The 22,138-nt window shown below is 47.3% G+C and overlaps 1 protein-coding gene across 1 annotated transcript in view; it reads left to right on the top strand.

Moving 5' to 3' along the window:
• Positions 1-15,254, top strand: part of Stag3 (stromal antigen 3) — a 36,266-nt gene extending 21,012 nt beyond the window's left edge. Inside the window, exons 10-33 of the mRNA XM_042686725.1 lie at positions 353-451; positions 879-958; positions 1,268-1,375; positions 1,607-1,727; positions 1,862-1,967; positions 2,348-2,451; positions 2,692-2,784; positions 2,896-2,985; positions 3,163-3,363; positions 3,478-3,548; positions 3,648-3,735; positions 4,225-4,305; positions 4,385-4,477; positions 4,603-4,771; positions 4,882-5,021; positions 6,272-6,373; positions 7,153-7,301; positions 7,455-7,583; positions 7,663-7,827; positions 12,375-12,560; positions 13,047-13,148; positions 13,443-13,521; positions 14,746-14,817; positions 15,078-15,254. Of these exons, the coding sequence (XP_042542659.1) occupies positions 353-451; positions 879-958; positions 1,268-1,375; positions 1,607-1,727; positions 1,862-1,967; positions 2,348-2,451; positions 2,692-2,784; positions 2,896-2,985; positions 3,163-3,363; positions 3,478-3,548; positions 3,648-3,735; positions 4,225-4,305; positions 4,385-4,477; positions 4,603-4,771; positions 4,882-5,021; positions 6,272-6,373; positions 7,153-7,301; positions 7,455-7,583; positions 7,663-7,827; positions 12,375-12,560; positions 13,047-13,148; positions 13,443-13,521; positions 14,746-14,817; positions 15,078-15,101 (2,652 nt within the window). The 3' untranslated portion in view covers positions 15,102-15,254. The remainder of the gene's footprint in view (positions 1-352; positions 452-878; positions 959-1,267; positions 1,376-1,606; positions 1,728-1,861; positions 1,968-2,347; positions 2,452-2,691; positions 2,785-2,895; positions 2,986-3,162; positions 3,364-3,477; positions 3,549-3,647; positions 3,736-4,224; positions 4,306-4,384; positions 4,478-4,602; positions 4,772-4,881; positions 5,022-6,271; positions 6,374-7,152; positions 7,302-7,454; positions 7,584-7,662; positions 7,828-12,374; positions 12,561-13,046; positions 13,149-13,442; positions 13,522-14,745; positions 14,818-15,077) is intronic.
• The last annotated feature ends 6,884 nt before the right edge of the window (positions 15,255-22,138 follow it).

Here is a 22,138-nt window from a genome sequence, read left to right as displayed (position 1 = left end):
TTCAATGTCTTTTTTTTTTTTTTTGGGGGTCCGGTCGTGGGGCCTGAACTCTGGGCCTGCGCGCTGTCCCTCAGCTCTTCAGCTCAAGGCTAGCTCTCTACCACTTGAGCCACAACGCCACTTCCGGCTTTTTTCTTTTTGCTTATGTGGTGCTGAGGAATCGAACCTAGGGCCTCGGGCATGCAAGGCAAGCGCTGTACACTGAGCCACCTTCCTAGCCCTCAATGTCTTCTTACATCTCAGAATCCTCACCTTCAAGTGTACCTAGGTTCCAAATTGAAGAAGCTGTGAAGGGCTTAACAGAAGTAAATGGTCAGCTTTGTTTCTTTTCCCATTTGTTCCTCTTCAACAGCAGGGGGAAGTGCGTCTAAAGTGCCTGAAGGCTCTAAAAGGGTTGTACAGCAACCGGGAGCTGATTGCACGTCTAGAGCTCTTTACCAGTCGCTTTAAGGTATGACGAGAACAACACTTCCAGGATTGACCTTGGCTGTGATATATTCACATTTCCTCACCTCAGGTTTCTCTCCCTGTTCTGACATTCCTATTCTATCATCTACTCTTTTTTTTGGGGGGGGTGGCCCGGTCATAGGGCCTGAACTCTGGGCCTGCGCTGTCCCTCAGCTCTTCAGCTCAAGGCTAGCGCTCTACCACTTGAGCCACAGCGCCACTTCCCGGCTTTTTTCTTTTTGCTTATGTGGTGCTGAAGAATTGAACCCAGGGCTTCATGCATGCAAGGCAAGCGCTCTACCACTGAGCCACCTTCCCAGTCCCTCTATCATCTACTCTTGTATTTTATCTTTAGGAATTTTTAAATACTAAGAGAATGCCATACTTTAGAATGTGCAGTGAGATACTGGGCATTGTTTTCTTCCCAACAGGACCGAATGGTGGCCATGGCCATGGACAAAGAGTACGATGTGGCAGTGGAGGCCATCAGGCTTCTGACTGTTATCCTGAAGTGAGTCCTGGGAAGTGGAAGTTGGCAACCCAGGTGAACCTTTCTGACATCAGACAGGTTCCTTCCAGAGCCCTGTCTCCATCTGTCATAGATTGAATTCCTTATTTGCAGATTGGAAGACAGATGATTCCTGAGTTTCAGGACAAAGGGAGAACTTTCCTATCTTCTCGAAGTCCATACTCTTCTGTCTCCCACTTTTTACTTAAAAGTTCTGAGTCATATCCTCATTGTTTTGGCATAATTTTGTTTCTAACTGATTGTGAGAGGGCAGAGTCCATAGACACATCAATGCTCCTTTTCTGTTCACAGGAACACAGAGGGAGTTCTGACTAATGCAGACTGTGAGATCATTTACCCCATTGTGTATGCTTCCAACCGGGTCCTGTCCTCTGCTGCAGGAGAATTTCTGTATTGGAAGTGAGTAGGGGTCTTACTGTGTTGTATTGTTTCTCTCCCTCTTGTCCACTGCTGCTCTGCCTGAGGACTCCTTAAACATACTGAAATCTCTGTTGGTGTCTCCTTTTACTTTCTCAACCCTGTGGACTTTCCTTATCCCTTTGTCCTCTTCTTGGGCCCGTCTTTCCCTCCATAGTGATTACTGCTTCCTCATGCCTTCCATACTACTCTCCCCATGTATCCATTTCACAGGCTCCTCTGTCCTGAGAGTGAGGCAAGAGTGGGGGGTGGAAGAGAGCAGGACCGATACCGGAGTCTACATGCCCAGAGGAGTTTTTTCTACCTTCTGATGGCCTTCTTCATGAAGAGTGAGGTAATGGAGATACATGGCTGTTGTGCCTAAGACATGGAAGTAGAGAACAGGGCGAGCGATGTGATTATCAGCAATCACTTCGTGGAGCAGTTCCATGTGGCATCAGTAACTCACTCACTGTGCTTCTCCTCCAGCTCCATGAACATGCTGCTTACTTAGTGGACAGCCTATGGGACTGTGCAGGGTTTCGGCTGAAGGACTGGGAGAATCTGGCAGGCATGCTACTGGAGAAGGACCAGAGTGCGTGTCATGTGGTAACTGGGGATAGGCACTCTGCACCTCCTGTTATAAAACTGGGAAATATTTTTTTTTGCTAGTCCTGGGGCTTGAACTCAGGGATTGGGCACTGTTGCTTAGCTTCTTTTGCTCAAGGCTAGCACTTTACCACTTGCGCCACAGCACCACTTCTGACTTTTTTTGTTGATGTGGTGCTGAAGAATGGAACCCAGGGCTTCATGCATGCTAGGCAAGCACTCTACCATTAAGCTACATTCCCAGCCCTGGGAAAGATTTTTTTACCTGACCTAAAAAGCAGTAGAGTGGTATGTATGTGCCAAGGGAGACTTGGAGGTGGGAGGTAGGTAATTGTATTTCTCTTTTTGATCCTTCTGCCAACCCAGACTTGAGCAATGTAGAGGAGAGGACACTGATAGAAATCCTTGTGTCCAGTGCCCGGCAAGCTGCAGAGATTCAGCCTCCTGTAGGACGAGTCACTGGGAAAAAGGTATGGTATAAGAGTTGGGTTATGCAATATATGAGTAGTACTGATGCCAGATAGATATTAGGTGTCATTCTAGCTAGCTTCTGCAACTTCTTAAGATTCCCATCTCCAGAAAAAGGAACTCCGAAGGAAGTTGCTGCATCCTCTTTTCCTCTCTGGGTAGAGAAGGAGTCAATGAGGCAGAAAGACATGCAGACACTGGCTGGGCCATATTTGTCCACACTTGCTTTCCCCTAATTCCAGGGCCTAACTGCTAAGGAACGTAAGCTCCAAGCCAATGACAAGGCAAAGCTAGCAGAGCAGCTCATTCCCTTGCTACCCCAGCTCCTGACAAAGGTATCACTTTTCCATCTGGCCTGGGGGTGTGGAGGTAAGGGTACAACCCCCATGCAGGGATGGGGGAGGGATAGCCTGTTAACAGACAGGGCTCTCCCTCTACCACCACAGTTCTCAGCAGATGCAGAGAAAGTTGCTCCCCTACTCCAGCTTCTCGACTACTTTGACCTCAGTATCTACTGTACTGGGCGCTTAGAGAAGGTAAACAGGCAGTAAGATCTGTTTTCTATACCTCACTACTCCCCTGGTAGGACTAGAATCCATAAGCCTTTCCCTTTTTAGGCATCTTATCCTTGGAGTTACTGCTTGCAACCTTTTTTCTTCCCTGCTCAGCCTTTGTCCCACCACACTGACTTCTCCTACCCTTTTTCCTCTCAGCACCTGGAACTGCTTCTGCAGCAACTTCAGGAGGTGGTAGTAAAGCACGTGGATCCAGCAGTACTAGAGGCTGGTGCACACGCCCTCCATCTGCTTCGCAAGCCTGAGTTCACCTTTTTCAACCGTGTGGACTTCACCCTTAGCCAACTAATGGAATTGCTCACTGGCCACTTCAAGCAGGATCTCAATGAGCTGCTGCAGGTAGGAGTGGAGTAAATGGCAGGACACTTTGAATCAGATAGGAGAGGGCCCCCAAATCAGGAAGATGGATAAGTGAGTTCCTGGGCAAATCCTTCTGTGAGTCTTCTCTTTCAGTCATCCTTCCTTGACGAAGACGAGATATACAGTCTGGCAACCACAATGAAGCGCCTTTCTGCCTTCTACACGTAAGCATCACTGCTCCTTCAATCCCACTTCTGCTGGTGTCTGGGTAGTTGGTTTCTTCATTCTGTTTGACCATAGTGTCTCTCTTTCTTGCCATAAAGTGCTCATGACCTGACTCGATGGGAGCTCTATGAGCCATGCTGCAGACTTCTCCGAAAGGCTGTTGATACAGGAGATGTTCCTCACCAGGCAGGTAGATGGGTGGAGATGTGGACCCTAAGAAGGCACTCTTTAGAGCTGTGTTCTGGATGGCATTCTCTCCTAGCTAGACCCAGACCCAGACCCAATGTGTGGAGTGAACACACAGGAAGACCAGGTGGGCTCTCTCTTTTCATTCCTCTTTCAGAAGGTTCCCGGTGCTTGAGTGTTGAATACAGCCATCCTCTTGGGCTCCTTAGAGTCTAGGAGAATATTGAGGGATTCTAGGAGATGGTGACTAAATTAGGGAGATGTCAACATTTCTGTTTATAAAGAAGCCTCTAAAGATTGTCTGGAATATTAGTTCTTTGAAATGTCAGGGTTTTTTCCCCCTCCTCTAGAAAAAGAGTTGGTTTCCTTATCACATTTTCTCCCTCCTTATTGTTTTGTGCGTATGTATATCAGATCTCCCCATTCCTCTCCCTTGCATGCTTTGCCACTTGCCTCAAACCTCATTTTGCTGACATTTCATGGTTGCAGGTCGTCCAGCCAGCCTTGACTCTTGTATATTTTTCCATTCTATGGACAGTAGCCCACTTCATTGAGTCAGCTGCTTCTAAGGTGAGGCTAGGTTTAAAGGAGGGGAACAGATATTCAATGCCCTAGTCTTCATTCCTCCCACAAGCTACTGTCTCCATAGAATCAGCTGTTGAGTCTGAAGGACAGGATGACGGCCTTCTGCGAACTCTGTCAGAGCTGCCTCTCTGATGTGGATCCGAAGATACAGGAGAAGGTGGGAGCAGGGAGGATGTTGTCTGAGGAGACACCATGCCATAGGGACATTAGCTGTGTGAGTCTAATCTTGGTAAATATTCTGTTTCTTTAATCAGCCTTTTTTTTTGTTATTACCTCCAACAGGCTTTTATTGTGTTAAGTGATCTGCTTATCATCTTCAGTCCTCAGATGACTGTAGAGGGACGAGAGTTCCTTCAGCCCCTTGTGTTTTCTCCAGAAGCTGCTCTCCAGTCTGAGCTAGCCAGCTTTCTCATGGACCATGTCTTCCTCCAGTCTGAAGACATGAGCAGTGGTATAGGAACTCTATACCTGGGGACTTAGGCAGGATTTGGGGCTGGGTTGGGCTCAGGTATTAAAGGCAATAGGCCTAAGCTTGTGATTGGTTCTGCTGTTGATGGGCAGGTCACTCCTACTTCGAGGATGATGAACAAATAGAGCAGCTGCACCACCGGCGCCGCCTCCTCTCTGGGTTTTGCAAACTACTGCTCTATGGAGTGCTAGAACTGGATGCAGCCTCAGATGTTTTCAAACACTACCACAAGGTATAGTGTGGCCCTACAGACACTGAGAAGAGGACGCCAAGTTGAGCACAATCTGGCGTCAAACACCACAGCATTGTAGAAAGGAAGGGAAAGGAGGGCAGGACTATGAGGGTATCATGTAGTTCAGTCCCCAGTACCACCAAAAGGGATGGATGGATAGATAGATAGGGAAAGAGATTTAGACAGTAGATCATTGTGTGAAAATTGGAGGGGAAATACCTTCTTCTTTTCCTCTTTCTATTTTTTCTCCAAACTGAGTTTATGGGATGGGATGATGTAAGAAGGAAAAAAAGAATAGAGAAGGGATCTGTTAGATTATTTGGACTTTGCCAGAAAACCACGCAGACATCCAGGTACAGAGAACAAAGAAAGGTTTATTGCTGGGAAAGGGGGCTGGCAAGACCCCTTTTCACAAGGGAGAAGTGAGAAGAAGCACTGCCTATTGTCTAAGGTGACTTATATAACCTGGAGATTTCAGAGGGGCTAGAAGGGGCTAGGAGGTGGAGACCCTGGTATGGATGTATGGGCCAGGGGCTTTATCATGGCAGACTAAATAGTAGATAAGGGGCCCTGCAACTGCCCAGACCTGAAGGTCACTGAAGGGCTCTTGTTGCATTATATGGTGGTAGCTTCCCCAGAGAAGTGCCATCTGAAGGTAAAGGGGATTGATGGCTGATTATTTACTGGTTGATTATTTACTACTTTTACTACATGGGCCTAGCATTTACCTAAGAAGGGAGCATGCTAAGCTGTGGAAAGGGGAAGGAGCGTACTAAGCTATGGGAAGGGAGCTCTTTGGGCTCTTAGCCATTCCTCACAAGATACCTAGATGTGTAGCTTAGCATCTCAGCCTCATCTGTACCACTTATGTTTACTGAGCACCTTGTGTACTAGGCCTGCCAGGCAGGAAACAGCACAGAGAAGCTTCTGCTCTGTAGGTTCTGTCTTTGGGGGGAAGAGGGGCTCATATAGGTTGTAGTGCTGTGTGATAGTGGGTGCTAGCAGGCTGACTCAGGAATTGGGCTCAGGTAAAATCCTTTTCTTTGGGTTTTCACCTAAAGTCTTGATTTCTTTTGAGTTCTGTTCCCATTAGAGAAGAGGTCTATCTAGTTGGGAGTTGTTTTATGCTTATTCATGTTTATCTAAGGCTCTTTAGGAAATAGACATGGTCAGGGATATAAACAAATCAAAGAGGAAGTTTTTTAACCTGTGTTTAAACATTTTCTTCTTTCCTGTTTCCTCATCTTCAGTTCTACAGGGACTATGGTGACATTATAAAGGAAACATTGACAAGAGCAAGGCAGATTGACCGAAGTCATTGTTCCCGAATCCTGCTGCTAAGCCTCAAGCAGGTGCTCCCTAAAGAGGGCCTTACACCTGTGACATCCTCTCCAAGGTCCCCACCACTCTCCCGTCAGCCGCTTAGACCATGAGATCTTTGAGAGCAGGAACTTTCTTATTTTGACTCTCTCTTCACATAACAGGTTCTTTCTTGCCTTGAAGTCCCTTAAAAAATGTTTCTGAAACCAGGTATCAGTGGCTCACACCTGTAATCCTGGTTACTCAGGAGGCTGAGATCTGAGGATCACCATTAAAAGCCAGCCTGGGCAGAAAAGTCTGTGAGACTCTTACCTCCAATAAACTCAGAAAAAGCCAGAAGTGGTGTTATGGCTCAAGTGGTAGAGTGTAAACCTTGAGTACAAAGAGGGTAAGGGACATTGCCCAGGCCCTGAGTTCAAGCCATAAGACCAACAGAAAGAAAAAAAGAAGGAAGGAAAGAAAAATAAAGAAAAAGTTTCTGACTGGGCAGTTTCTACCCCAGCCTAATTGTCTGTTAAGATGTAGGAGGACCAACAATAAAGCAACAGGGAATTCCTCAAGTTTTAGTTTATTCTCTCACAGCCTCCTTTAGTTGCCAGGCTTATTTATTTATTTATTGTTACAGAGCAGGGCTGAAACCTCTGCTGCAGGGGTCAGACACTGAAGCACTGTCCTGGGATTAAAAATAGGGCAAAAGTAGTAGATGCCCTCCTAAGCCTCATGGGATTTTTGGGCAGAGGAGAGAGTGTTTTTCTTCCTTAGAGCTATGTTGTTCTTTCTTTCCCAATCATGCTTTGTCTTCCTGACACAGCTGTACACAGAATTGCTGCAGGAGCAGGGGTCCCAGGGCCTGAGTGAGCAGCCAGCCTTCATGGAGATGAGAGACCTCGCCCGGAGGTTTGCCTTGAGCTTTGGACCCCACCAGATTCAAAACCGAGATGTTGTAGTCAAGCTTCACAAGTGAGGAAATGCTGGTTGGAGGCCCAGTACAGGGAGGGTGGGGAGTTGAGTCCTGGAGAGGGGGTTATGTGGAAAAGCAGTAGTCTTGTGGTGGTGGGTATACTTTGGTTGACAAGAGGGAATTTCAGAATGAATTAATTGTGCCCAACCAAGGGAAGGCATCAAGTTCTCCTTGTCTGAGCTTCCTCCAGCTGGCTCCTCCGGGGAACCCCCCAATCTGGCATTCCTGGAACTCCTTTCAGAATTTTCTCCTCGCCTCTTCTATCAGGACAAACCACTCATGTAAGTTAGTGGGTGGATGAGCAGAGATGTGGGTTACAGAAGGCTTAGTAGCCACGTCAGCCTTTTCGCCCCTTCCTAGACTCTCCTACCTGGACAAGTGTCTACAGCAGGTCTCCCAGACACCAAGCCCTCCGTGGGGTCCAGTGACCACCTACTGCCACTCACTCAGCCCTGTGGAGAACATAGCAGAGGGCAGCCCACAGAATCGCCTCCAATCCAAGACAAGTCACATTAGAGGTAGGGGGTTGGCAATACCTTCTGATACCTCTGCTTAGAGGAGCAGAGGTGGTCTTTGACTCCCCTCAGAGTTTAATTTTGTCAATTAAGCACTTCATTTAAGGGATTTCATTTTCTTTTACGATTTCACTAAACAAAAACAGCAAACATCTATAAAAAATGAAATAGAAACTAACAATAAAAGCAATGATTGGGGGCTGGGAAGATGGCTCAGTGGTAGAGCGCTTGCCTTTCATGCCTGAGGCCCTGGGTTCGATTCCTCAGCACCACATAAGCAAAAAGAAAAAAGCTGGGAGTGGCGCTGTGGCTCAAGTGGTAGAGTGCTATCCTTGAGCTGAAGAACTGAGGGACAGCATCCAGGCCCAGAGTTCAGGTCCCATGACCAGACCCCCCCCCCAAAAAAAAAGCAATGATTGGGCTAGAGGCATGGTTCAAATAGTAAGAGTTCTTAACCTGACTTTGAAACCCTAGGACTGTCAAAAATATAGATAGAGGGGCTGGGAAGTTGGCTCAGTGGTAGAGCGCTTGCCTTGCATGCGTGAGGCCCTGGGTTTGATTCCTCAGCACCACATAAGCAAAAAGAAAAAAAGCCGGAAGCGGCGCTGTGGCTCCAGTGGTAGAGTGCTAGCCTGGAGCTGAAGAGCTGAGGGACAGCGCCCAGGCCCAGAGTTCAGGCCCCATGACCGGACCCCCCAAAAAAAAATAGATAGATAAGATCATTTTTGTGTTTATTTTGCAGTACTGCAGATTTAACTCAGGGCAGTAATTGCTAGGCAAGTATTCTACCACTTGAGCTATGCTCCTAGTCCTCTCATAATTGTCTTTTCTCATTTTCAAACAAGTTTATTTTTTTGTTGAGTTGCAAGTTTTTTTAATATACTCTAGATTTAAGATCTATGTATCCAGTACATAATATGCAAGAATTTTGTATGAGCTCCCTTTTTGTTGTTGTTGTTGTTGTTGATAGTGTCCTCTGAAACACAAAAGTTCTTAAATTGGATGAAATTGAACCTTCTTGTTTTTTTCCTCTTCTGTTGCTTGTACTTTTGATGTTAGAGTCCAAGGAGCCATCCAAACCTGTCACACAGATGCAGTCCTGTGTTTTCTGCTTACGGTTGCAATCCTTTCTACTCAGGAGGCTGAAATCTGAGGATCACAATTTGAAGTCAGCCTAGGCAGCAAAGTCAGTGACACTCTTATTCTAGTTAACCTCCAAAAAGCTAGCCACAAGTGGAACTCAAGCATGGTAAAGCACTAGCTTTTAGCACAGAAGTTCAGGAATAGTGCCCAAGCACTGAGTTCAAGCCTCAGGACTGACACACCAAGTTTTATAGTTTTTTTCTCTTAGATTTAGGTCTTTGATGAATTAATTTTTGCATATAATGTGAGATAAAGTGGGATTTCTTTTTTCTTATTCCCAATACTGTGTATTAAAGCTAGAGTCTTGCACATGATAACCAAGTGTTCTACCACTGAGCTATAATCCCAACATGAGTTCTTTCTAATATCTTTTCTATGCCACCTAAAATTCTTTACACAATCAAGAAACTAATTAACAATATAGAAGATGCTATGTTTTCAGAAGTCATGAAGAATTCTCAAGCAGCTTTTTATTTAAACAGAAAAAGGGAAAGTACATTTAGAGAAAAGTATGAATTGTGAATACTTGTCAATAACTGCCTGAAGGCTTGTACAAATAAATTCTAGTAAGAGAAGGGCCATACTACTTTAAATTGATCTATGAAGGCTTTCCCAAGTAGTTAGAATTTAAGCTAGAGTTTTTAAAAAGGGTAAGGTTTGGCTGGACACCAGTGGCTCATACCTGTAATCATAGCTACTCAAGAGGCTGAAATTTGAGGATTGTGGTTTAAAGCCAGTCAGGGCAGGAAAGGCTGTAAAATTCTTATCTCCAATAAACCACCAGAAAACTGAAAGTGGCGCTGTGGTTCAAGTAGTAGAGTGCTAGCCTTGAGCTGAAGAGCTCAGGGACAGCACTCAGGCCCAGGTTTGTCCAAGATGAACAGAGGAAGAATGAGCATCAGGTGGCAGTGGCTCATGCCTGATCCCAGCTACACAGGAATCTGAGATCTGAGGATTGCAGTTTAAAGCCAGCCTAGCCTGGGCAGAAAAATCCATGAGACTTATCTTCAATTAGCCAGCTAAAAACTGGAAAGTGAGGTGTGGCGCAAGTGGTAAAGTGTCAGCCTTGAGCAAAAAAGCCAAAGGAGTGCAAGGTCCAGAGTTCAAACCCTAGTACTATCACAAAAAATAAAAAAGAAGCCTATGTGTCATCCAAATCATTGATAAGGATTGGTTTGCTAAGGTGAAATGACAGTGAGATTGGTTCTGTTGTTCATTAAGCAGACACTGCCCATCAGTACTGGGATTGCAACAGTAAATGAAACACCTTCCTCAGAGAGCATCAGGTAGAGCTGTGGGGAAAAGGCAGGGAGAGTAGAGTGAGGGAAAACTGGAAGGGACAGGTTTGTAGTCTTACAGAGGAGAGGGGACAGGGAAGTCCTCACAGAATATGAATGCTGGGCAACAAAACCTAAAAGGTAGTATTAAAAACTAGGTATATTGACTTGTTAATAAGTTTATTTGACAATTCAACAATTTGTGAATTGGGTAGACTGAAAGTTCTGAAGAAGTAAGTTTTGTAAGGTGTTTTGTGTGTCTGCACTCAAGTGCATGTAAGCACTGATTCTGGGGCTTGAACTCAGAGCCTGGACACTGTCCCTTAGCTTTCTCACTTAAAGCTAGGGCTCTACCACTTGAGCCACTGCTCCACATCTGAATTTTTGGTGATTAACTGGAGATAAGAGTCTCACACAGGAGCTGGGAAGGTGGCTCAGTGGTAGAGTGCTTGCCTTGCAAGCCTGAGGCCCTGGGTTCGATTCCTCAGTACCATATAAGCAAAAAGAAAAAAGCCGGAAGTGGTGCTGTGGCTCAAGTGGTAGAGTGCTAGCCTTGGAGCTGAAGAGCTGAGGGACAGCGCCCAGGCCCAGAGTTCAGGCCCCACGACCGGACCCCCCCCCTCCCCCCCCCAAAAAAAGTGTCACACACCTTCCTGCCAGGGCTGGCTTAGAACTTCAATCTTCAGATCTCAGCCTCCTGAGTAGCTAGGATTATAGGCAGGAGCTTTTAAAGGTATTTTTTGAAGTAATTCAAAGTAGATGTTTGATTGGTTAAAGTAGAAAATTTCTAGTTAGACGTTGCAGGTTCATTTTGTGGTTTCTGATTGGTTGAGCTTAAGTTTCAGTCTCTAAGCCATTAACTCTGATTTATATTCTGGTTTGCTGATATCAAGACCCAAGGCACTGAAACGGCCTCCTTTATTTATTTATTTACTTACTTATAGTTGTGGGGCTTGAACTTAGCCTGGGTTCTGTGCCTGAGCTCTTTAGCTCAAGGCTAGTGCTCTACCACTTGAGCCACAGTGCTACTTCTGGTTTTCCGGTGGTTAATTGGCAATAAGAGTCTCACAGACTTTCCTGACCAGGCTGGTTTTGAACCACAATCCTCAGATCTCAGCTTCATGAGTAGCTAGGATTACAGGCATGAGCCACCAGAACCTGGCTATTTACTTACTTTTTGTCAATGGTGGGTATTGAACTCATGGCTTAGGCACTGTCCTTGAGGTTTTTCACTCAAGTATTCTACCACTTTGAGCCATAGTGCCACTTCTACTTTTCTGGGGGTTAATTGGAGGTAAGAGTGTCATGGACTTCCCTGCCTGGGCTGGCTTTGAACTGTGATCCTCAGATCTCAGCCTCCTGAGTAGTTAGGATTACAGGCATGAGCTGCCAGCACCTGGCTGCCTTCGTATGTATGTATGTATGTATGCATGTATGTATTTATGTGTTTATTGTTGCTTGTGGAGCTTGAACTCTGGGGCCTGGGTGCTGTCCCTAAGCTCTTCAGCTCAAGATGAACACTCTACTACTTGAGTCACAGCGCCACTTCCAGTTTTCTGGTGGTTAATTGGAGATAAGACTTTCCTGCCTGGGCTGGCTTTGAACTCCTCAGATCTCAGCCTCCTGAGTAGCTAGGATTACAGGCATGAGCCACCAGTGCCTAGTTTTCCTTTTTTTTTTTTTTTGTGGGTTATGGGGCCTGAACTCTGGGCCTGGGCACTGTCCCTCATCTCTTCAGCTCAAGGCTAGTGCTGTACCACTTGGAGCCCCAGCACCACTTCTGGATTTTTCTGCTTATGTAGTGCTGAGGAATCGAACCCAGGGCCCCATGTATGCAAGACAAGCACTCTACTACTGAGTTACCTTCCCAGCCCTCCTAATGTATTTTTAAGAAGAGCTATACACAGGGTTGTGTGTTCAGTATGTAGGACTCCATAGCACAGGGGTATGCATTCAGGACTCTGCTCAATTTTGAGGACAGGCCATATGAGTTTTCCATTTTCTTTTGCTTAACTTTCCCTTACCAAATCTGAGTAGGTCTTGGGAAAGTAAAGCTGCACAGGGCAGATCCCATCTGCTTTCTTGTAGGCTCCTACCAGCATCAGAGAGAGGATTCTTCCTCCTCTCAGGAAGAGAGCACATCCTCCACGCCCTCTACATCCTCCACATCCTCCACATCCTCATCCCAGGAGGAGAGCCTGCAGCTGAGCAGTGTCCCGCCCACACCCACCCTCACTTCCACGGTGCTGAGAAACAGGCAGCCACTGGTGACAGTGGGCAAGAAGGAAGAAGAAGATGGCTCAAGACTGGAGTTTGTCTGCCGGTGAGGCTGAAAGGGGACCAGCTAGTCCCCAGTTTGTTGTTGTGATTTAGGATTGGTTTAGTATTTGTTTGTTCCCACTGCAGCATACTGTGGACCCTGGGTGATCTTACATTTTTCCCTTTTATAGCTTCAAAATGTCTCTCTTGCACTCTTTCTTTTTGTTGTTGTTATAAACATGGAGTACAGTTTACAGTTTCACACATACTCTGGTTTTTAACACTAGCCATCTTACCTCTTTTACCCTTTATTTATTTTTTGCCAGTGCCAGTAAGCACTAAGTAAACTTGACTGCTCACTGCTGGCTGGCTGCCACTTGAGCCATACCTCAAGCCTGGCCTTTTGTTGGTTATTTTGAAGATGACGGTCTTGCCCAGATTGGTTTCAGACTTCCAGGTCTTATTAGCCTCCTGAGTAGCTAGGATTACAGGAGTGAGTTGTGTTACCTTTATTTTTCTCCTGTCACTGATCCTGTTTCATTCTCAACAGCCTGCCCTTCTCAAGAACCCAGCAATCAAGGCACTCAGGTGCACTGTATTTTGGAGTTCCACCAGCCCTTCCAAGTCCTGGTCAGGACAGCCCATTGACTCGGTGAGTTTCCCATTCTCTTGTGGCTACACTGCACATCAGTCACTTTGAGAGCTTCTCACCTAACTCAGAGCAGGAAACTGCCAGTGCTTTTTGGATTTGCCTTAGTCCTAGAACCCTTTCTTCCAGCACAGTCTAGAGCCAGCTCTACTGTGTAAAGAGAAGTACTCACTGGTGCAGGTTTGGGAACTTAGAGCCCAACTCTGCTTGGTTCTCATCCTTTCCTGAGTATCTCTGAGAAACTCTTAGGCCTAAAATAACCGTTTGAAATCCCCTACTTTTTGCCATTACTGGTAGTCTCCGCCTGATGGAAGAGGATGAGGAAGAACTAGGAATCCTGAATGAATCAAGTGAGGAGTGGCAAGATGCAGACAAGGTATGTGCCCTCAGCATTCTTCTCGTCCTTCAGACCCTGAGGCTGATAGGCTACAGGCATGTGGCAGTTCTTCTCTCAGAACACTGCTTAGGACAGCAGTGGAAAGAATCACAAAGGAGAAGAAAAGTGGGATGAGTTATTGCAGACTTGGCATGGACTCTGCTTTTACGAAAGAAATAGGAAAATAAGTTAAAAAATGGCAAAAACTTGGAATAGCACTCTACCTCCTAAGTCCCAAATAAGTATTATGTCTGAGCCTCTTAAAATTCAGTTCTTCCTACAGCCAGGAATTCAGGATCATCAGTTCACCCTTGCAACACTTCCTCTCCCACCCCCTGCCCTGCCCTGTTTCCCTGCTCTCTCCTAAGACTGCCGGCCCCTGTTCCCCCTGCCCTGGCTGTCTGTCCTTCCAGGAAAAGGTTCTCCTACTTGCTGCAGAAGGCAAAGCTTGGGGCTTGAGTGAGGTGACTGAAACATGAATCCTCAGTTCTATATCAATTTATCTACTCCTTCTTCTCAGCCTGTTTCTCATCTTGACACAAAGTCCAAGATGAAAGTACCTTATGTTATGGCAGCCTGAACTGCCATAACAGCACTACAGCCTAGTGGCTGATAAACAACATACATTGATTCTGTAGAGAGCAGGGTCAGCACAGCCAACTCAGGTGAGGGCAGCTGCCACTTCAGAGTGTCAGTGTTTCATGTCCTCCCATGTAGAAAACAGCAAGCTAGCTCTCTGGCCTCTTAGAAAGGCACTAATCCCTTTGACCTCACCACCTCCCAAAGGCCCTACCCTACCTCCTGCTGATTTTACCATTGTGTGGTTGGATTTCATTATACAGATCTGAACGAGCTCCATACACTGTCTGCAGCACAATATGTATCATCTGTGCTCCTCTCTGTTCTGCTCTGGGGAGAGGGAAGGAGAGGATGGGAGAAGGTGGGATACAGCAGGGGGAGGATGGCCTTGTGCTCAGGAAGATCCAAACAATGCCATTGTCACAGCAGAGACCAGGAAGCAAAACCTCTTTGATCTGTCCTAAGGAGATTCCCATCCTCTGGCTCCAAAAGCTGAATGAATTTTAAGGGACTCAGCAGGCCAAGAGAGAGGGGACTGTGGGGGGGACCCTGGGACTTGTTCTTTGGAACTCAACTGGAACCATGTTTCCATTGGCAATGACAGGGGTTCAGAGACTACTATAATTTTTGACCCATTTGTTCTAGGAGCCTGGAAGCCCCTCCTCCCTCAGCGAGCATGGTCTGGACCTCCTAGACACCACAGAGCTCAGCATTGAGGTGAATCCCAGACCTGGCTGTGTTCTCTCAAATGCCAGCATGCCACTGCAGTGTCAAGTAAAGAAAAGAAAGGTTCTTGGGCATCTCCGTGGCTGCTCCGGAGCTTTGGGGGTTAGGGGAGGAGACAGACTCACCAGCTCAGGGTGCATGGTGCTTCTGCTGGCCCCTGGGCCTGTAGCTGTGACTGCATCTTCCTTCCATCCTCCTTACAGGATTTCTGACATGTTCTTCCCCTCCCCTCTCTCCATTCCCCACTCAAGGACATAAGCACTTGGAAAAGATGAACAAGAAGAAGGAGCACAATGAAACATGGCTTCAGTCCCAGCCCTGAGAGGAAGGAGGGGCCGCCCTGCCTTTCTGGCCTCCCTTTCTCTCTTGGTGGCTGGTAGAAAAGCCATGAGCACCTGGCCTCCCCTCTGCCTGCTTTCTGCTGTTTGGAGTGGGGTGGGAGCTTCAACACTGCCTCTCTGAATTTGTTAATAAAGTCCTGGGTAATTGTTCATTTGTGATTTCTTCCCAGATTCCTATAAGCCATAGTGGAGAGCTTAATAAATGTTCCAGCCAGCTGGCTCCTTGATGTGGCTTGAGCTTGGCACACTGTTACTGGTTGGAGTCTTTGGCACCATAGCCCTGTAGTCAGGTGGCCCATACCACCGGGCCTTTGTGGGCTCTCCAGGATGGATGGCTCAGCCAGGGAGAGGTAGGTGGTGCAGAAGTTAGAAGAGACTGGCTAATCTCCAAGCAGTTGAGCTGGTGGGAAGGGGTGCTGATAGGTAGGGTGGAGCCTTGTGAAACTCCCATCATACCCTCTGAGACTGGACGTTGGCGGTCATCAACCAGGAGCTCTTAATAGGGTAATTTCACCCCCTCATCAAAAACATGCTATGGTTTATAATTTTATATCATAATAGCTAACAGGAAACAGAAGGTACTGTACATGTCCAGCCTTGCCAATCCAAGTCTACCTTCATCCTTCCTTCACAAGTGATCCACAAGTCCAGCCATGTTCTCCAGAGCTTATCTCTGCTGTGCTGATCATCTCACCAGCACTGCTACAAAATGGCCTTGGGGGAGCTTCTTCCTGCCTCCTGCCAATGACTTGCTGGTTCTTGTTCAGCCTTTGCAGCAGCACAGTACCTCAACTCTTTCCTCCTGACAATCAGTCACAGAGATGAAGACACTTGGGTTTCTTTCTGCTTTTGCTACTGTTCTATGGTTTAAGGAACCCTTCATTATCCTGGTAGATAATGACTTCCAGTTCTTCCCTGTCCTGGATACCTCTAACTCCAGGTTCATGCCTGGGACCCTCCAGGCAGAACACAGCCAGCCAGTGCTGTGCAGGCACAACCACTACTTCTGGTGACCAGACTACTTCACCAAAACCATTTAGACCACTTCCCCCAGCTTGTTGCTCACTTCCCTCTTTCTCACCCTCAGATAAGAGCAGGAAGGGGTTGGAAAGGTGGCCTGGTAGTGCCCTGGTGGGAGGCTCACCCACCTAAAATCCTAGGCCTGTGTATGGGTTGGGCAGCTCCAGAGAAAGGAGTCTTAATGCAATCTAGAAATGGAAAATTAAAGGCTACTGGGAATCCAGGAGAATGGTGTCTTGATACACTTAAAGGGCTTTGCAGAGCTCAAGAAACTGAGCGTTTGTAGATACAGATAAATCTTCATGTATTTTGGATCAGAAAGTCCAATGTGGTAGATTGACCCAGCCTCAGAATCTGTGGGAGTTTGTTACCATACTCCCTGAACTTTAACGCATCATTATGTGTCAGTGTCCTCTCTCCTTGGGTATGAGCTCTATGACTGCTTCAACATAGATTGTGGTAGAAATGATGTCATGCAAGCTTGTGGATTCAGATGATAAACAGAGTTTCTGCCTCCTCTTGCTTTAGATGATTAATCATTCGATCTTAGGACCTACCCTTTATGCCATGCTAACTCCCTACCTAGCAAGGCCCAGTGTACATAGATATACAAACCAAGAGCTGTTGGTGAGGTTCCTGCCACGAATCAGTGTCAGCCACCATTGTGCTCCAGAAGGGAATGAATGGGTTGTACCCCTAGCCTTTATCCCCAGATAAGGCCCAAACATCTCTGTTTGGGCATCTACAAGATTGATGAGATAGTCTAAAGCTGATCTGCTGTGTTGTCATGGTAGCAAGCAGGCTGAAATGCAAAGACTCCAAAGTTTCGGGTCTTCATCAAAAAGTTGTGCTTATGTAAGCACTGAGTTTTTTCTTTTTTTTTTTTTTGGGTCCGGTCGTGGGGCCTGAACTCTGGGCCTAGGCACTGTCCCTCAGCTCTTCAGCTCAAGGCTAGCTCTCTACCACTTGAGCCACAGCACTACTTCCGGCTTTTTTCTTTTTGCTTATGTGGTGCTGAGGAATCGAACCCAGGGCCTCAGGCATGCAAGGCAAGCGCTCTACCACTGAGCCACCTTCCCAGCCCCCAAGCACTGAGTTTTGTATAACTCATTTCAAATGCAAATGGGTAAGTTAATGAAGTAAATACATTTTAATATATATTTAATATACTATTTAATATAAATTCAATATAAGTATATAAATATAATAAATATAAATTTAATGTAAATGTAAATTTAATAAAATATATTTAAAATATATTTTACTAACCAGGCACCCATGGCTCACGCCTATAATTCTAGCTACTCAGGAGACTGAGAGCTGAGGATCGTGGTTCAAAGCCCTGGAAAGAAGAATCTCTGCGAGACTATCTCCAATTAACTTTTCAAAAAAAAAACAGATGTGAACTGGGATGTGGCTTAGTGGTAGAGTGCTTGCCTAGCATGCATGAAGCCCTGGGTTCAATTCCTCAGTACCACATAAACAGAAAAAGCTGAAAGTGGCACTATGGTTCAAGTAGTAGAGTACTAGCCTTGAGCAAAAGAAGCTCAGGGACAGCCCCCAGGCCCTGAGTTCAAGCCCCAGGACTGACAAAAAAACCCCAAAACAGTAGTTGTGCTGTGGCTCATAGAGAGCAAGCCTTGAGTACAAAGAGCTCAGAGACAGTCCCAGACCCAGAGTTCAAGCCCCACAACTGACAAAACACACACACACACACACATGCATGCACGCATACACATACACACCTATATAGCTTGTATTGGGGCTTGAACTCAGATCCCTTGGCTTTTTCACTCAAGGCTGCTGGTGCTCTATCACTTGAGCCACATTTCTACTTCTGGCTTTTTGATAGGTAATTGGAGATAAGAGTCTCATAGGGGCTGGGAATGTGGCTTAGTGATAGAGTGCTTGCCTAGCATGCATGAAGCCCTGGGTTTGATTACTCAGTACCACATAAGCAGAAAAGGCCAGAAGTGGCCTTTACTCAAGTGGTAGAGTGCTAGCCTTGAGCAAAAAGCAGCTCAGGAACAGTGCCCAGGCCCTGGGTTCAAGCCTGAGAACTGGCAAAAAAAAAAGTCTCATAGACTTTCCTGCCAGGGCTATCTTTGGACCATGATCTTCATATCACAGCCTCCCGAATAGCTAGGTTTACAGGCATGAGCCACTAGTGTCCAGCCTTCATCATTATTTTTAAGCCATTTTAAATAAACCCAGAGCTTTCTACTAGGTGAATGCTCTGCCACTGAACTACCCATTTTATGACAGGGTCTTGCTAGATTGCTCAGGCTAGCCAGGACTTGATACTCCACGCCCCCCCATCCTTCTTGCCCCCCTCCTGAATGCTGGAATTACAGGCATATGGCACTGGGCCTAGCAAGTCTTATCTTTTTTCTTTTTAATCCATTGTATGGCCATGAGCTCTGCCAGAGGTGAATTGTAGAATTACAAAGTGTAGAGATTTTTCTTCTAGGTTGCTAAGAACATTCATTGAATCATTCCTTTGAACCCTGGGATCCATAGCCCAGAGATGACAAGGTTACAGGACGGGAGAAGAGTCTGTGCCTTGCTTGATGTGACAGGACACAGTGATGGGAGAGGAGGCCTCTCTCCATAGAGTTCTGCAGTATCCTTGGCCTCTCCCCATCCTGCCTGGGTGTAGGATGGAATGCCTCGAGGCATGCTACTAGCACAGACCCCTGAGAACCCTGGCTGTGGGCTAAATGGGGATTGCTTGGAGAAGCAGCACTGAAGTGCATGAGTCAGAGGCAGAGAAATAACGAGTAGGAAACTGGCCAAGACCAACCGAGGGAAACTCGAGAAGACCCTGGCTTCCTGCCAGGAGGCCCAGAATGCAGAGAAAATAAGGAGGGTATATTTGACTTGTTTCAATGGGTGAGAGCCGGTAACAGACTACACCTTGTGGACAGCAGCAGACCGGAGCTGGGGGTCATTCTTGTAGCCTCTTGGAGGCCACAGAAGGAGGAGGTCTGACCAAGGATTAGTTAAGAAGTGCAGCTCGAGCCCCAGGAGCAGCACGAAGACAAACATATGTACAAGTAAAGTAAATGCAGCAGTCACTGAGTCTCAACTCATTTTCCTTTCTGGAAAATTGGTGGGTGGAAAATTTAATTCCTGAGTCTTCTAGCCTCCTTCCTTTTCCCTAAGGTTGTGCCAAGGCCTGGGGTAGGGGCGGGGGGAGAGGCACCTCTGGGTCTCTGCCCACAGAGCATGAGCCTTCCGTGTCCCTGAGACAGATGTGTCTGCAGGAATGTGCCAGCCTGGGCCGAGCACCTATGCACCCTGCCCACTACCACACAAGGTGAGGACTCCAGCCTGGGAGAGGCGCTCCCCTGCCTTCCCTCATGTTGCCCACATGGCTTCTCTGAGTTTTCTTAAGTTCCTTATAAATTCTCTCATTCTGAAAAGCCAGAGAGCCTGGCCAAAAGCATCTCCTTCACCATCTCATTCTGGTTCCACTGAAGTCACATGGCTTCCTCAGCTCTGCTTGAAAGCCAGAGGAGGAAAGAGAAATACTGTGTGTTTGAAGGTGGGAGACACAATTGGGATTTTGAAATTATTATTATTTTATTTGTGGTGCCAGTCCTGGGGCTTGAACTCAGGCAGGGCCAGAATGGTGTCCCTGAGCTCTTTTGCTCAAGGCTAGCACTCTACCACTTGAGCCCACAGCTCCACTTCTGGCTTTTTGGGAGGTTAATTGGAGAAAAGAGTCTCACAGACTTTCCTGCCCAGCATTGAACCACAATCCTCCGATCTCAGCCTCTTAAGTAGCTAGGATTACAGGCATGAGCCACCAGTGCCCAGATTGTAGTATTTATATATAGAGAGAGCAACAGCCTTGAGTGGTAAAGCCTCAGGGTCAGTGCCCAGGCCCCAAAATCAAGCTCCAGGACCAGCATACAAAAATTATATATATATATATATATATATATGTATATATGCACAAAATGGATTTTCATACCCACTTTATTTCTCTGGAGAGACTGGATCCTCCAAGAGCCTGTGTTTGTGCTCATCGCAGTCAGCTTCCTGGACATCAGTCTGCATTAGGCCCAGCTGGTACTGCCCAGGACTGAGCTGGTTCCTTCCCAAAGGAGGCTGGGGACATCAGTCAGGACTTCTGATGGACATAGGGCTGGCACTGCTTCCAGAAAAGCCACAAGAACAGCATCTAGCTGGGCATGGTGGCACACACTGTATCCCCAGCTACTCAGGAGGCTGAGGTAGGATGATTGTAGTCTGAGGCTGAAAAATTAACGTAGACAACAACTATGGTTGTGTCTCAAGTGGTAAATTGCCTACCTAGCAAACACCAAGTGCTGCATTCAAACCCAAGTACCAAGTAATAGAAGATGACTATGATGAAAGTATATTATATCCGTGTATGAAAATGACACATTATGTCCCATTGTAGAACTACTTTAATTGTCAGACTTCCTCCAGGGCTTGGAGTTACCTGTGAAGTCTCTGGCCTCTCAGCATGGCTGTTGGTGACCTTCCTCCTGTGACCTGAGTTCCCCTCAGGCTGCTCCTTAGTGGTGCCAGGTGTTACACAGTAGGTGGGAGATGGATTCTTCCAGACAGGGAGGTTGAAGCTGGCAGCCAGGCCACACAAGGCCTGACCACGCCTCTTCCACTGATCCTCCTGGGCCTTGAGCCCTGGACAGGCATGTGGGAGTTGTCCTCTCCAGGACCCCTTCTGTGGCATCGTCGTGCACCATTTCATTCTTAGGTCGGCATGTGTGGCCACAGGAACGAGTGTAGTGGACCAACCAAAGCCTGTGCAAGGTGGTTTCTGTTCCACACGCAGCCTCAACACCCAGGTGTCTAGGAGGACAGCAGTGGAGGCCAGAGCCAGGGTAGATCCAGAGGAGAGGGGCACAGCATGGGGGTGGTGGTGGGGGTGGTGGTGGTGAAGTCTTGGTGTGGCAGGACAGGGAAGGAGGGATGGAGGGATTGGGATGCCTCTGCCTTTGGGTACCTAAGAAGGACAAAGGGCCTGAGGGTCTGAAGACTGCAAACCAGAAGACTCCCCGCTGTTGAGCCACTCTGCGTAGGCTGACTTGCTTAGGCCTGGCCAGAACTAGGCATTTTTAGGCCCTCATGGAACAGAGGAGTGGCACTCAGGGGTCCCAGAGTCTAAGAGAGATGGGAGAGGCTCTCAGGGGAAGGAAGGCCTCCAGGTGTGAGCAGCAGTGCAGTGGACACTGTGTCCCCATGGTGGTAGTGGCTGGAAGCTGAACCTCAACTATCTGTCACCTCTACCCCATGGAGAGAACCCCACCTGAGTCTGCGGGACCCCACCCCTGACCATGGCAGTGCCTGCCTGGAACCCAGGGGCCAAGGTGGTCAGCAGTGTATAAAACACAGGCCCCTGAGGCTCAACCATTGCCATGTGCGCTGTTCCCAGGGACTCAGCCCTTGACTGCATTGAAAGAAAACAAAAGAACACAGCTCAGCCTTGAGCAGGTGATCTGGATCCGAGGGAGGGAGGACACAGATGTCCTCAAAATATGGACCATGAATCCCACCTGAGCCTCCAAATCTGCCTCTCCCCAGGACCATGCGAGCACCAGGACCCCAGGTGCCTCCCAGACCCAGATAAATCACCTCCCCACACTGCTGCTGGTGGGATTGCACACCACAGGAGACAGCGTGGACCTGTCCCATGAGCATGGAGTACGGGCCACACCTGGCCCCTCAGGCTCATCCATCAGCAGTCAGGTGGATGACTTGCACAAGGCTAGAATGTAACTCTGAGGGTGGCTCCCAGGCTGCCAGGCCCTGCAACCTGTCTGGTGACTACCTTCTCATCAGGGACTAATTCAGCCCAAAAGCCCAGTGCCTCCGTTTCCCCAGTGGAGGTATCAACATGTTCCATCCAAAAATGCCTGGAAACTGAGAACAAAGGAATGGGGGTTTGGAGACCAGCA

The sequence above is a fragment of the Dipodomys spectabilis genome, unplaced genomic scaffold (assembly GCF_019054845.1).
Source record: "Dipodomys spectabilis isolate Male_0828 unplaced genomic scaffold, ASM1905484v1 ptg000098l, whole genome shotgun sequence".
In the NCBI taxonomy this organism is placed as follows: Eukaryota; Metazoa; Chordata; class Mammalia; order Rodentia; family Heteromyidae; genus Dipodomys; species Dipodomys spectabilis.
This window is presented reverse-complemented; position numbering and strand designations above follow the sequence as displayed.